The sequence below is a fragment of the Rana temporaria genome, chromosome 13 (genome assembly GCF_905171775.1).
Source record: "Rana temporaria chromosome 13, aRanTem1.1, whole genome shotgun sequence".
Classification (NCBI taxonomy): Eukaryota; Metazoa; Chordata; class Amphibia; order Anura; family Ranidae; genus Rana; species Rana temporaria.
This window is the reverse complement of record NC_053501.1, coordinates 46070632-46086962: the sequence shown is the minus strand read 5'-3', so window position 1 is coordinate 46086962 and position 16331 is coordinate 46070632. Positions and strand designations below refer to the sequence as shown.

Below are 16331 nucleotides of genomic sequence, written 5' to 3'. Positions count from 1 at the left end.
TGTGTCTATGAAGCCTCGTACACACGACCGAGGAACTCGACGGGCAAAACACATCGTTTTCCTCGTCAAGTTCCTTGTTAGGCTGTCGAGGAACTCGACAAGGCAAGTTTCTCCATTCCCGTCAAGGAAATAGAGAACTTGCTCTCTTTTTGGCTCGTCGAGTTTCTCGACAGTTTCCTTGACGAAAATGTACACACGACCGGTTTGCTCGGCAAAAAAATATCTCCCAGCAAGTTTCTTGCTGGTTTTTGCCGAGAAACTAAGGCCTCGTACACACGGCCGAGGAACTCGACGTGCCAAACACATCGAGTTCCTCGGCCAGTTCAGCCCTGAAGCCGCCGAGGAGCTCGGCGGGACGAGAGCTCCCATAGAACAACGAGGAAATAGAGAACATGTTCTCTATTTCCTCGCCGAGGTCCTCGTCGCCTTCCTCGGCCGAAAGTGTACACACGGCCGGGTTTCTCGGCAGAATTCAGCCAGAAACTCGGTCGGAAGTTGAATTCTGCCGAGGAAACTGGTCGTGTGTACGGGGCCTCAGTCGTGTGTACGAGGCCTGAGACATAAAGTGAAGAAAATGCTCCTCAGTAGGACACAGGGGCAAAAAGACCCCAAAAAACTGACAGGGATTTTAACCATCAGTCTTCTATCAAAAGCGTAAAGAGTTTTGGCTTTTGATGTACTAGACTGTAAAGAAGCCCATAGATGACCCAGCCAATTAAAGAAAAAAAAAAACACTCATTTTTCCTATCCACACAATCTGTATTCAGTATTCCCCGCCGTTAGAATACACTGACCAGCGTTGTTGCCAATAGCCGGTGATGCTGATCAAGCCTTCCCGTACATAGATCAAAATTTGGCCAGTTTCTGCCAAACTTTGATCCAGGTATGGCCAGCTTAAGCTTGTATGGGCACATCCCCTCTTCCCTACTGTTTCTTTTTATTGTTACATGTTGCTATGTATTTGGAACATTGAATGTACCATAATAGTATTCTCTCCATTGCTTTATCCAATACTTATATGGCCATGAAAGATGATGGTGCTATATAAATTTACATTAATTATTGTTTTCAGGCAATTTGTTTGAGTCAGAATACACCACACCAGTACATTCCTGTTTCGAGCACTGAAGCCAGATCTCTATTGTCCTCAGATTTTTCTGGAAGGGTTTCAAGTATGGTTGGGAGCCTTCTGACATCAATTTTATTGTATATTTTTATTAATGCTGAAAGGTCTGGACGTTCCATTGTCAGAATTCATGTAAATCACTGATGTTATTTGAGGGGAATATTTCACCAGGCTGAAGAATGTGCAGATAGTAAGAAATATTTGCGAGGGTGCCATCTATTATCAGTGTTCAATGTTTATTATGTGGAATAAATGTATTTCTAAATGAATTAGCTCTTTTTGTTTAAAGGACCAGTCTGTTTAAAACTTGCATTTTTGATTTTGTTGGAGAGTTATCCCTTAGCACTCTGAGTTTTGCAGTGACATAGGGGGTCAGAGAAAGTAACCAACATTTTTACAACTGTTTTACCTACCAAAAGGATGTTACACAGTTTTGCCACACAGCACAGTCCTTTCTGGCAGGAAAAGGGACCTGACCTTTCTTTGCTGCTGTATCACTTTCAGGTTTCTTCCCCACCCCACGTGTGACTGGACTGTAAAGGAGAAGCAGCGCACTAATGAGCTCATCTATCTGTCACTCTTCTCTTATCAACATTGTTCCTTGTACCTAGCCCTTGTTCACATTGGAGTGACTTGTTGGCAATGGCACTGTCAAATTGGTGCAACGCTGACTTTGCGGTGCCACGTGGATTTGAAAAAGTGGTTCCTGCACTGCGTTTGGCAATTTTGGGTGTGACTTGCATAGACATTTGTACATGAAACTGCACAGATGTCTTCAAAGTCACACCTGAAATTGCACTGACATACAGCTTGAAGTTGTGCGATTTCAAAGCTGCATTCAATGTGAACGAGGGCTGAAGGACACATGATTGGCTTATTGTGCTGCTGCTTCTTCCCTCTTTTAAGCTCTGCTGTACAGGGGCTGAAATAGGCTGATACCAAGTTAAAAATAGCTACAGTACTTACACTGCCTGCATTAAAAATTAGTATATTAATAATTGAATTAGTTTGTGTCTTTTATATCTGGCTTGATGGTTTTCTACATTATTTAGCCCCCAGGTGGTTAGAACTATACACTTTGGTTTCAAGTCTTGCATGTGCAGCCCATAGGAGGAACGTCCACTCTTCCTATTTAATTTGAAATGTATTATATTCTTATATCATACACTCGATCCCGTCGGGAAAACTCCCGTGACAGTTTTTGGCCAGGAAAAATTGCCGTGTGTATGCTCCATGGCAGTTTTCCCATCAGAAAAACAGCCGGGAATCCTGGTGGGAAAAAAAACATGTTCTTTTTTTTCCTACCGTGATTCCTGGCGGTCTTTTTTCCAGCAGTCTTTTTTGCTCCACTGAAGTGGAGCAAACACATGGCCAGATTTCCCGGCCAAAGCTCTCATGGCAGTTTTCCTGCCAGGAAAACCGGCCGTGTGTAGCGGGAAAAAGCTGCCGATACAGTTCTCGGCTTTCCCCTCGTGTTTCCCGGCGGTAAAAATTCCCCTGGGAAACCCGATCGTGTGTACGAGGCATAAGAAGGGGGACCCTCGCCATGCCAACATCCAACATATATTCTAAGACAAAATTTAGAGTAGGGGAATTACAAAGCTGTGGGGAACACCTAAAATGTGAAAGTGAGGAAGAACATATCCAGGCTCTATCATAGGCATAGGTGTGCGCTGCCTATGGCATTAGGGTGTGCACACCAAAGCTCAAACACACATGCGTGTGTAATATACCATATATGGCAGTGGGCAAGTCAGTAGGGCTTTGTCAGCAGGGCAGAGATCGGTGTCAGTAGTTTATCTTTATTTGTATTATTATTTTTTTACAATTTTATTTTTATTATTATTATTTTTTTTTAATATTAGTTTTTTTAGGAGCCCTGTTTGGGGGCTTTGGTGAAATATCAGTGGTCTGAACAGACCCCTGATGTCTAACTTTTGAGGCAGAGAAAGGGACTGAGGACAGAGATTCCCCAGTCCCTTTCTCTGCAGCCAGGCAACAGGGGGAATCTGCATAGTACAGGGTGATTAGGGTGTGCCCAGGCACACCTTACACCCTATGTGCGCACGCCTATGATCATAGGTAAATCTCAGCACCAGAGTTCAAGTTTAGGTAAAATGTGTAATTTCTAGGTTTAAATGAATTTACACACTTGCATGTATGTGTGTGTGTATATGTTGTACTATGTAAATTATTACAATGACATACTTTTTTTTTTCCTCTCAGGAGTGGATTTTAAAATGAAGACAATAGAGGTTGATGGAATCAAGGTGCGGATACAAATCTGGTAAGTGCAATTATAATTCTTCACCGCAAAGTACTACTTTTGGATATTGTAAATTGCATTAATATCTACAGTTAAATCTTTCTTCCGATCATTATGCAGTAGTATTTAGATTTTTAGTGTGGATGTAGAAAATCAGTAGTCATTTTGTATATTTTGCATTATTATGAACTGATGTTCCTTTCTCGTGTAATGTAATTTAAAAAACTATCCTGCAAACTGACGTGCCACCTGTGTTGCAATTCTATGCTATGTTGCAAAGCTATGCTAGATAAATGATCAAGGTCCCCCTGCATGCTATGGTTTATCCACTAGTCCCTACATTACAACTGTGTTCTGTCATGGTTGTGGAGTACAAGGCAGCAAAAGGAACAATGCTGCGCAGTGGAGGAACAGCAATCTGTCACACCCTGACGAATCTTACATTTTTATCTTGCTTTTATTTAGTTGCTATCAGGGCTTTTTTTCAGGGGGAACTTGGGGGAACTCAGTTCCACCACCTCTGGCTCAGACCCTTTGGTGCCTGCTCACCACAAACACTTGTAAACACAGAAGTCTGGTTTCTGTGTTTACAAATGACAGCTCTGCACTGTGTGTAACCCCCCCCCCTGAACTCTGCACTCTGTATGTAATGCAATCCTGGTATTTAATGCCCCTTTAAGACCCTTCTACTGTTTGTGAAATCTGAAATCTGAAATCTGAGAAAAAAAGCTCTGGTTGCTATAAAACCTACTTAGTTTGGCAACATTGGTTCACGTTTATCCATAGAGTCAATGTGCTTTATGCTCAGCTGTTATCATAAAACTGTGAATGGCCTTGCTAGAATAGGTATAAAGAATAACATGATGGTAGAAATTATGGAAATGCTGAATCTACCATGTATTCTGTTGTAGGTCCCCTTCAAATAGAAAGGAAATCACACAAGCAGTCATATACTGTAAATGCTATAGTACTCCACCCTCCGGTGCAACAATTGGCACCTTTCGGGGGGAGGGGGGACAGGATACCTGTCTATGACAGGTATCCTTTCCCACTTCCGGGAGTCCCTGCCGCGGAGCTGTGACATCACCGCGGGGCTCCCTCCTTCTCCCCTGCCCGCCGGGCCAATAGGAGAGAGGAGCGGGGCCTCGCGCATGCGCAGTGAGGTTCCTGGTTTGAAGCCGAAAACCCTACACTACCGGGTTTCCCTACCTGCAATGGTGGCGGAGCACCTGACAGCTGATGTAAACATCAGCTGCGGTGCCGACATCGCTGGACTCCAGGACAGGTAAGTGTCGATTTATTAAAAGCCAGCAGTTTCAGTATGTGTAGCTGCTGTTTTTTTTTTTTTTTCAAGGCCGGAACACCCCTTTAATCTCCTTTTGAATGAAAGTTGCTTTGGTGTATTAAAGAGGATGTCGGCTGAAAAAAAATATTAAAAGCCAGCAGCTACTAATACTGCAGCTGCTGATTTTTAATATTAGGACACTTACCTGTTCTGGAGTCCAGCGCCGTCCGCAGCAGAGGACGAGCGATCGCTCATCACTCTGCTGCCCCCCCCCCCCGCCATCCTCGGTGAGGGAACCAGGAAATAAAGCGCTCCGGCTTCACTGCCGGTTCCCTACGGCGCATGCGCGAGTCGCGCTACGCCTGCCGATTGGCTCCCGCTGTGTACTGGAAGCCGAGTGTTCCCACAACACAATGGGGAGGGCGGGAGGTGACGTCATGCCCACAGTCTGCCCGAGACTGTGTGGCCGGAAGTGGGTGCAAATACCTGTCTTTAGACAGGTATCTGCACCCCCCCTCCCCCCTGAAAGGTGTCAAATGTGACACCGGAGGGGGGAGGGTTCCGATCAGCGGGAGTTCCACTATAGGGTGGATCTCCGCTTTAAGAAGCTTTATTTTTAAACCATGTGCTTCCATGAAACACTGCCATGACAATACTGAACAATGGAGGATCCAGTAATGAGTGCATTATTAGGATGTCCAAACCAGCATGTATACATTTAGAGAAACTCATATTGATATTATAAGAGTGAAGAGCTGCATAGTCAAAGCATCCCTTCAATGCTGACATGAATAATTTCTGATTATCAAGGTACTTTGTCATGCGTTATGTGCTCAATGGGATAATAAAAATTCGGAATTCTTGAAAAACCCTTTCTGCAAAGACTATATGACCAAGTGTCTAAGCCATGGGTGCTAAACCTGTGGCCCTCCAGCTGTTGCAGAACTACAAGTCCCATGAGGCATTGCATGGCTGACAGTTACAAGCATTACTCCCTAAGGCAGAGAAATTATGAGACTTGTAGTCCTGCAACAGCTGGAGGGCCACAGGTTTAGCACCCATGGTCTGAATACTCGTACACACGACCTGTTTTCCCGTCGGGAAAACTGCCATGAGAGCTTTTGGCTGGGAAAACCGGCCGTGTGTATGCTCCATCGCAGTTTTCCTGACAGGAAAACTTCCCGGGAAAAAAAAAAGAACCAGCTCTCTTTTTTCCCGCCGAGATTCCCGGCGGTTTTTAACCCGGCAGTTTTCCTCTGGGAAACACTGCAATGGAGCATACACACCAAAGCTCTCCTGTCAGGAAACCCGGTCGTGTGTATGGGGGAAAAGTTACCTAGCAGGTTCTCGGTTTTCCCCTCGGGTTTGGATGCAGGATGTTTCCTCTGTTAATCTGATTTTTTTTCTCTAAAAGTAATGCTTCTGAAATATGCTTGTATTACATGAGCTCTTTCCAGGTATTTAGTATGTATAAAGTTACTGCACAACCAATTTTTACATTCAATTTAATGCAGAATTGCCTACAATCTGTTGCTATGACTGAGGTAATTTGTTAGTATAAGATGTGCTATATGGCAGCAATTACAAGCCATTTGTCAAGCATTATTGTGGCATTAGCTATCGTATGTATTTGTGTTACCATGATGTAGCATGTTTCACTGGAGCCTACTACCACTGCCATAGAGGTAGATTTTTAACAACTCTGCATTCATTCTTAGGTGGCAAGTAATTTTACTGGCACAGTTGCCAGCAAACTTCTTTTCATGTATACTTAGCTGCTGAGATAGTTTATCTTGGCTGTTGATGTGATCTCAGAGGATCGCAGAGCATTGCATTTCCAGTTGTGATTTGGTTATTTAATGGTAATTGTTTTTTGCATTTTAAATACTGTTCCTAACTGTTTTAATATAAGCACTTTTAAATATTAAAATAATAATTTGTTTTTACTGGCCAAATCCAACCAACATCTTTCTTTTTGTTTAGGGACAAAGAGGGACATTACATACTTCTGTCCACTTTTTATTACTGTACATCTCTTTTAGACCCCTTTCACACATGCAAACCATTTGTTTCATCAGTTCAGTCACGTTTTTTCAAGGAAATAAACAAATGAAGTTTACATCAATTTGTCATCAGTTTTTCATCCCTTTTTATATCAGTTTTTCACATCCCCCAGCTAGAGTCTTAACCACTTGAGTCCCAGAGCCATTTTTTCATGCGAAAAACGGACCGTTTGTCCGCTTACATGTGTTTTCTGTCCGATCTCCTTTTTTAACAGAAGGAAAATAGGCATTAGGGTGTGCATCCCAAAGCTTAAACACATATCCCTACGACCGTGTCATTGGAGAAATGGATGGTGTCAGTAGGGCAGAGATTGGTGTCAGCAGGGCAGTAGATTATGTCAGTAGTCTTTTTTTTTATTATTTAATTTCTTTTTTTTTTTTATTCTTTTTTTTTTTAATTATTCTTTTTTTTTTATTTTTTTTAGGAGCCCCTTGGGGAGGGGGGGGCTTTGGTGAAATATAAGGGGTCTAAACAGGGGGAATCTGTGCCAATCACAGAGTGATTAAGATGTGCCTAGGCACACCTGGCACACCCTGTGCACACGCCTATGAAAATAGAGCTTTGATCCATTACAAAAAACAGATGTTAATGGAAGTGGAGTTAAATGAATGATCATCCATTTACTGTACCGTATTTGCCCGCATATAAGACGACTGGGCGTATAAGACGACCCCCTAATTTTCCAGCTAAAATGTTGGTTTTGGGATATACTCACTGTATAAGACTACCCCCTTCATACTAGTCTGTCTGGAAGCTGAGGGGTAGCCGGAACAACCACTGACAGGAACAACCGCTGACATAAACAGGCTTTTTTCCGATCTCACTGTGCCATTACATTACATGCCTCACGGTGCCATTAGGAACATGCCTCACTGTGCCATTACCAACATGCCTCACTGTGCCATTACCAACATGCCTCACTGTGCCATAACCAACATGCCTCACTGTGCCATTACCAACATGCCTCACTGTGCCATTACCAACATGCCTCACTGTGCCATTACCAACATGCCTCACTGTGCCATTACCAACATGCCTCGATGTTCTCCCTACCTTCTCCTGTATGCACAGTATGTCAGACGGCGGCCATCCATGATTCAAAAGCCGCCCCTCCTCCTCAGGCTGTGATAGGCGGAACACTTGTTTTCCCAGCAGAGCCTCTGTTCAGTGTTCCGCCTATCACGGATGTCCTCTCGTCCGAGGCTGAGGATGAGAAGGCATCCGTGATAGGCTGAACACTAAACAGAGGCTCTGCTGGGAAAACGAGCGTTCCGCCTATCACGGAACAGCCTGGAGGAAAAGGCGCGGCTTTTGAATCATGGATGGCTGCCGTCTGACTACAGGTACCCGGCGTATAAGACGACCCCCGACTTTTGGGGCATTATTTTACACGCCAAGTCGTCTTTTTTTACGCTGGAAAATACGGTACATCCGTTTTCCATAAAGATGAATTAATGTCCGTTTTTCATCTTTGAACGGATGGATGAAAAACTGACAAATGGTCCGCATGTGTGAAAGGGGCCTAAAGGGAAGATTTAATTTCTCTTCCTGTACCCCTGACAACAGGACAAGAAATGATGGGTGCTGTTGTCACTGAGACAGTAATAGACAGATAACAAAAAATCTAACAAAGATTCTAATCCTTCTGTTTTCCCAAAAAAAATCAGTTGGTTGCTGTGCATGTTCTAGCCTATCCTCACTTTGTCCAAAACTAAAAGACAATTGTGTGGCTACAGTTAGATTTAATGCAGGGAAAGATGTTCTCTATGGTACAGCTATTATTGAGATTGAAATGATTGGAAAGGATGGTCATGAACTATGTACTGGGAAGGTTTTGGATATTTATACTGTACATCTATTTCCAGATGTTTGTGGCCACAGATCATAACCCCTAACTATTCAGCCATAAGTATTTGAACCTGAGTTCAGGTGTTTCCAGCAAAAGGTTAATGCTACAGTGTACAAAGGCATTTTAGACAACTGCGCACTTACAACCTTGTGTCAACAGTTTAGGAAGGCTCTCTTCCAGTATGACTGTAAGCCAGGTTCATAAAGTCATAGTTTTTGCCAGTTTGGTGTGGAGGAACTTAATTAGCCTGCACAGAGCCCTGATTTTAATCATGTTAAACATCTCTGAGATAAAGAAGACAACATCCAACATGACCTCACAAATGCTATTTTGACCGATGGTCAGGTGTCTAAAAACATGGGCATATTGTGTGTGTGTGTGCATGTATAGCTATAGATATATTGTATATACTCGAGTATAAGCCGACCCAGGTATAAGCCGAGGCACCTAATTTTACCACAAAAAACTGGGAAAACGTATTGACTCGAGTATAAGCTTAGGGTGAGAATGCAGCAGCTACTATAAGCGGAAAAGAGGAGTCTTTCTTCCTTCCTGATGGTTGGTCTCTCGGTGGCTTTAGGCCCAGGCTTCTGGCCTAGCAGCACGGTTGTGCTGTGACGGCAGCTCCGCAGAGGTGAAGATGCTGGTCCCGAGAGAGCGAGATCGGCCGCGTCCTTTTCTTAAGTAACCTCCCCCACAAGTCTGTGCGGAGGTGTCACATGTTCCAATGCTGCAGGGCATTATGGGATGTGTAGTCTGTTTTTCCTAAGAGTCAATGGAGTCCATACCTCCCGCTACTTGCAATCCCATAATGCATAACTCCTTAAAGGTATCTTACATATGTACAAGCGTGAATAAAGTCCCAGCGAGGATGGTCTGTCCTTAACTCTGACAGGATGACCCCGCTACATTTTCTTTTATTACTTACTTGTAGTCTCTCTCTCTATCAGAGCAGAATTGTTAGGCAAATAGAGTGTCCTTTCTTCTGCCTGAGTTCACTGATGATAAGAGATACACAAAAAGCTGTCATAAAACTAATGCCGGGTACATACTAACAGTTTTTTTGGGTTGCCTGACAGCTCTGGTCAGAGTACTAACCATGCAAAGTTAGTTCAGCGATCTTCCATGCTGAGCTGTTGTTTTTTGACAAGAACAATCTTCCGCCAGAACAATCCGATCAACCCTCTCTGCCGTTGGCTAAATGTCGGACGTTCTTTCAAACTGGCTGTTGTCTCCGGACATTTGGCCCATGTGTATGGGGCTTAAGATTCTATCAGGATTACACAGAAAGAAATAAACACCCTTTTTTAATAAAAGATATAAACTCCAACAGCACAGAACATCAGTTAACAGCCTGAAACTTAGGCAGGGGAAAGGTCAACTTCCATGGGGCCCTACATTCTGACACTGGGTTGACATTTTTGCTGAGTGGGAGAATTCAATTAAATTGCAGCACACACATCTATCCTTAAGGGGCAAGACTGCAGTATAATAAGAGCATAAGGGTCTAGGTTCAGATCCTTTACAAATGCCCTTTCCTGACCAGAGCTTTATTAGTAATGCTCCCAGTTAGGAATCTCACACATTTATGGGCTAATATGGTGTAAAAAAAAGCTTCCAGACTTTTGGGCTACAATAAGAGGATTTATTTAGCACAGTACTATAGCCATCATGATTTAAAATGTTCTAAGACCTGGTTTAGAATGCTATTATATTGGCTGTAAAGCCCCAATGGTGCATTTAAAATGAGGTAAAAACAAATCACATGGGAACTACTGGACTTACAAAAAATGCTTATGCTAAAATATGACTTTATGTATAGCCAACACAAATATTTTTTCATAGAGTAGAGAATGATTAAAAGTCCATCAGTTTATTTTTGCTGTACGTTTGGGAAGATTTCCTTTCACTTTGAGTCATGGCGTCTCCACAGGAAGTGAGAGGATATATCCATATTGTGAGGAGAACTCTCCTCCAAGACAGCTGTTACCCAAAATTTCTCCTCATTGTTCGTTTCCCTGAGAACTGTAAAATGTTCATGACGCAGATAACCAAGACAGTTGGTATATTTTGTTGCTTTGCGGCCTGAAATTAAGATAGACACAGTTTTTGTTTTTATCCAACTGCATTTATTAGTGCAACTTATAACATCCTAGTGTAAGGCCCTGTACACACGACAGAGTTTCTCGGCAGAATTCAGCCAGAAACTCGATCGGAGCCGTATTCTGCCGAGAAACCCGGTCGTGTGTACACTTTTGGCCGAGGAAGCCGACGAGGAACTCGTCGAGCCAAATAGAGAACATGTTCTCCATTTCCTCGTTAGTCAATGGGAAAACTTGGCTCGCCGAGATCCTCGGCGGCTTCACAAGGAACTCGACGAGCAAAACGATGTGTTTTGCTCATCGAGTTTCTCGGACGTGTGTACGGGGCCTCAGATATAACACCAACATGTCAGAAAAAAATCAAAAAAAAATCACTGAGTTGGAAAAAGGATCACTCCTTATGTCAGTAATTTGTTGGGCCACCTTTTGCTTTAATTACAGCCTTTAGTCTGTTGGGATATGTCTCTACTAATTTTGCACAGCTAACCTTGCAATATTTTCCCGCTCTTCTTTGCCAAACTGCTCATGTTTAGTTAAATTTGATGGTGATGTTTGTGGACTGCAGTCTCCAAATCATTTCACAGATTTTCAATCAAGTTTGGGTCATTGTCATGGTGGAAGGTAAACCTTCTTCCCATTGACAATTTTCTGGCAGAGGGCAGCAGATTTTCCTCGAGTTTGACGGTATTTTGCCCCATTCATTTTTCTTTTATCCTAACAAGTGCTCCAGTCACTGCTGCAGAGTAACACCCACATAACAGGATATTACCACCTCCATGCGTTACTGTAGGAATGGTGTTATTTGGATGGTGAGCTGTATTGGATTTCCACCAGATATATAGTTTGGTGTTGAGGCCAAATAATTACATTTTAGTCTCATCTGACTATAATCCCTTTTTCCATGTGGCCTCAGAATATTCAAGGTGCGTTTAAGGTGGTCAGATGAGTCCTATAAGAGTCCCTCTGGGTAAAAGCCATGAAAAATCATTGTCTATGGCTGTCCCTAGCTGTGCTGCACAAGTCCACCTCCCTCAGTGTGTGACCCCTGTCGCTTGAACCAGGTGCATCCTGCTTTAGTCAAAATAACTAGGTAATGCAATGATTGTTCAACCTCAAGTATACAGCCAGGTATCACTAAAGGATGAACATATTAGGCATAGACAAGTATGCATGGGTCAGATGACTATAGACTGGATCCCAATGTCTGTTATTTCAGGCTGATGGAAAACCTTCTGCTAACTAGAGAACCGGATCTAGATGTCTGTGGTCTCCGAATGCGCTTATGTCCTTTCAAAACACAGCAGTGATGTCAGAGGATCAGCCACAGTGCACAAGAGGGACAAAGGCATCTGAGGCTCCCCTATGTATCAAATTCTAAAATGACTGGTGGAGACTGTAGTGCTAAAATGGGGGGGGGGGGGAGGAGACATGGGATGTTGAAGAACTGACTATAAATACCTCTTCTCTTGCAAGGGAGTTTCAGTTGCCTTTTATTTAGAACCTGACAGGTTGTCTTTAAAATAATACTTAAAGGGGTTGTAAAGGAAAAAAATTGTTTTTCATAATAAGCATCCTTTACCTGCAGACATTCCTCTTTTCACTTCCTCATTGTTCGTTTTTGCTCAGAAGTTGCTCTATTTCTTCTCTGTTCTGTTCACTTCCTGCTTGTCTGATTTTACTGACCACCGTGACGGGAGGGTTTACTGCGGTGGTCAGTAACGTGCTCGCCCCCTCCTGGGAACTACATCTGTGCGGCAGGACGCTCTCTACGTGTTAGAGACTTCAAGGAGGTGTGAATTACTGGGCGTGCCGCAATTCATACTGGAAAATGTAGTTCTTACATGAACGAGCAATGCAAACCAGGAAGTGAATGAGAGAACAGAAACTAGAATGCCGGAGGTGATATAGATGAAGGAATTTAATAGGTATTTACTCGTTTTTTAATAGAATCATTACACTATTCTGTCTGTCTACCTTGCAGACATTAATTTTAGGCAAATTTTTTTTTTCCTTTACAACACCTTTAATAATATTGCTATGAAGGTCCTTGTTTAGGCTCTTTCTGTTATAAGGTGACAGCTCTCTGGTCTACCAATTGCGCTCCTGCATTTCCACCCTGTCACATCCACTGCTGGTGGAGACTATAAGTGGCCAAACTGACGCTCACTGGGCAGGTATGTTACCCTGCTGTCATTGCCTGGAAGGCTACCCTAAACAATGACATGTACTTATAAACAGAAAGTGGCTGCAATGAAGAAGGAAGAGATCAATAGAGCCAATATAAAATGATGAAAAAAGGTGAAAAAAGAATATAGAAGAGAAAAAAAAAACATCACAACAATTGTTTTTAATACAACATGCTTTGATAAATGAAATGCCATCCATTTAGTGGTTTTATCCATTTAAAGGCAGCATATCATATTCCTTAATGTGAATAGTATTGAAAATTTAGCTACAGTAATATTTTTTTGATCAACACTGTTAGTCTTATGTCTACAGCAGCAGGCTCGTTTTAATACAAAAAGGTTTACTGTTCTGGGAGTTTAACCTCTCATGAGATATTGGCACAGATGGCTAAAATCTAAGACAACGTGACTTCATAATTTCATATAGCCATGACAATCAGCTTTGTCTTATAGTAAATGCAAAAACTAATTTTCAATACATTGGGTTAGCTATGTTACCCAGCAATAATGAGGATGAGCTTTTCTCTAAAGAATTTTGAATCCATGTGATAATGTGGGCAGTAGAGTGGGAAACATGAGGCTCAACTGTGCACTAAGCTGGGAACTTTGGCAGGGAGCCCTGACTGCTAAAATCTCCAAGAAATGTACATGGTAGCCAATGATTTAGCCCAACCATAACTAAAATATTACTTCTAAGTGGACTGACCCTTTGACAAAGTCAAATTTTTCATGAGTTTTAGATCTCTCCAGAGGCGCATCTAAGTATTCAGGCATCCAGGGTAAAGCTGTCCACATAGACCATCCTCTGCCCCGCCGACTCTAACCGATGTCAGTCTGCAATCGTGACCGGGAAGACTACAGCGATCTGAAAGCGTGGCTTGAACCGCTCGTGGAGCACAGAGTGGAAGGGATGATGTCGATGGCGGTAAGGAGGATGGCTGCAAACCTAGATGTGCCTCTTGTAGCCTCCCTGGCGGTATGATTTTGTCTGATTTTGAATTTCAAAGTGGTACATTGTTTTGCATAGAAATTTGGCGTTAAGTTTTGTAGGCCTGTAATTCTTAAGAATAACTCACTTAAATCTGTCCAAACAAGAGTCTAGTAGACAACTAGACATCCTGGGTGTGATAAAGTTTGAAACACGAAATCATAAATTATAATATAATAAATAACTATAAATAATTATAAAAAATAATATAATAATGATAATAAAATTAATTTCCTCACGAATCACTATTGCTCAATTCTGTAAGTGTTCTAATTTAATATTGCCGTTTTCTAGCTAGTCAAAAACCACTTTTGACGTAAAGGGACACTATTTGGTTGCCATGGACATTCTCAAGTTTCCAGGCAGAAAGGACAGTATATATAATATAAAAGTGCATGCAGGGCACTGGACAAAGCACTAGGGACAAAGGTAAGGTCAAATGAGTTGATGCAGTAATCTTATCACGGCTTTTTTTCAGCCTGAACTCACTGGAACTGCTTTCCGGAACCTCTGGCAGCCCTGTCCTCTCCTGTCCGGCCTGTCATTTAGTACTGAAGTCAGTAGAGGACGTTTTCTGCACAGCGCACTTCCTCTACTGGCTTCTCTGTTCTGTATGTGTTATGTTTTTTGTACTTTTTGAATCTGCTGCCGGGCTCCGCCCCCATGTGTTGTGACGCTCGCAAGGAACAGAGCCCGGAAAACAGAGCATCATGCACAGGATCCAGTGGAGGACACAGTGGGGGGACATCACAGGATCCTAGGGACAAGGTAAGTTACCAGTACCAGGATTCTGCAATGCAATCCCAAGTGTGGCTTGGGGTTACCGCTAATGGTAATGAAAATGAATCCCGAGCCACACTCGGGATTACCGCCAGGGAGGTTAATCATCAACCATGTGAGTTGCTAAATGTTGTACCTTCATTAAATGTAACCATATTGCTACACTTAGAGGTGCCTCTATTGTCTTTTATACTCAGTTGTGACATGACTCTACTTGTAAATCAAGACATTGCTTGTATATCAAATAAAAATGTTGCTTGTCTTGCAAAATGCTCTCAAGCCAAGTTACTATCAAACCAAGGTTTTACTGTACTTCGTAACACAAGTACATGGTAGAACAGGCACATATCAGAATATGAAATGCTGCCCTTAACATATTCTTTAACATATGCAAGGGATGATTTTCACATTTCCAAAGCTGGGCTTTATTCTACTGTATATTTTATTCCATTTGATAAATAAATTCCAAGTTCACATCTGTTTAACTATTCAGTAGGTTATTTATGAATTATTTTTGTTCAGATATATTTATAAAGTAGTTGGGTGTTTCCCAGTTGCCTGTAGCTGGCCAGCTAACTTGCTGCTGGATGTTCATATGCATGCGGAGTCAGGAATAACCATTTCCGTACAGAACAGGGAATGCTCACAGTGTGGAAAATTAAACATGCAGGGAAGCTGATTGTCATCTGTGCTCAGGTATCTGTCTAGACTGAGCATCGGGATGAAATAAAAATCAATTTCTATGTATATCCATTGTTTGTGTCAAGACATCCAGCGTGTAAAGCCGTGTGGCTTTGGGTGAAAGTATCTGATTTACCATAATGTGATCTTAGTCTCTAGGCAGGGTTTGAGGAGCTGACATAATAATTCCTATCTTACACGCTTCAATAACTGGCATTTTATACATCTGTTATTTAATCTGTTACCAGGAAACATTTTGTGCTTTTGTTTTTTTATAGGGATACGGCTGGGCAAGAAAGGTACCAGACAATAACCAAGCAGTACTACAGAAGGGCACAGGTAAATGTTACCCCAAATTTATTATGATTTTAATGTAGTTTCTGTGCTACCTGCCCACAGGTTATTTTCATATATATATATATATATATATATATATATATATATATATATATATATATATATATATACAGTACAGACCAAAAGTTTGGACACACCTTCTCATTCAAAGAGTTTTCTTTTTTTGCATGACTATGAAAATTGTAGATTCACACTGAAGGCATCAAAACTATGAATTAACACATGTGGAATTATACATAACAAAAAAGTGTGAAACAACTGAAAATATATTTCCTATTCTAGGTTCTTCAAAGTAGCCACCTTTTGCAGCAGACACATCTCTAGGACTGTAAGAGGAGACTGTGTGAATCAGGCCTTCATGGTAGAATATCTGCTAGGAAACCGCTGCTAAAGAAAGGCAACAAGCAGAAGAGACTTGTTTGGGCTAAAGAACACAAGGAATGGACATTAGACCAGTGGAAATCTGTGCTTTGGTCTGATGAGTCCAAACTTGAGGTCTTTGGTTACAACCCCTGTGTCTTTGTGCGACGCAGAAAAGGTGAACGGATGGACTCTACATGCCTGGTTCCCACCGTGAAGCATGGAGGAGGAGGTGTGATGGTGTGGGGTGCTTTGCTGGTGACACTGTTGGGGATTTAATCAAAATT

The 16331-nt window shown here is 42.2% G+C and overlaps 1 protein-coding gene across 1 annotated transcript in view; it reads left to right on the top strand.

The window, feature by feature from the left end:
- The window catches only part of RAB15 (RAB15, member RAS oncogene family), a 124431-nt gene that overhangs the window by 47546 nt on the left and 60554 nt on the right, over positions 1 to 16331 (top strand). Inside the window, exons 2-3 of the mRNA XM_040333609.1 lie at positions 3353 to 3413; positions 15606 to 15666. Of these exons, the coding sequence (XP_040189543.1) occupies positions 3353 to 3413; positions 15606 to 15666 (122 nt within the window). The remainder of the gene's footprint in view (positions 1 to 3352; positions 3414 to 15605; positions 15667 to 16331) is intronic.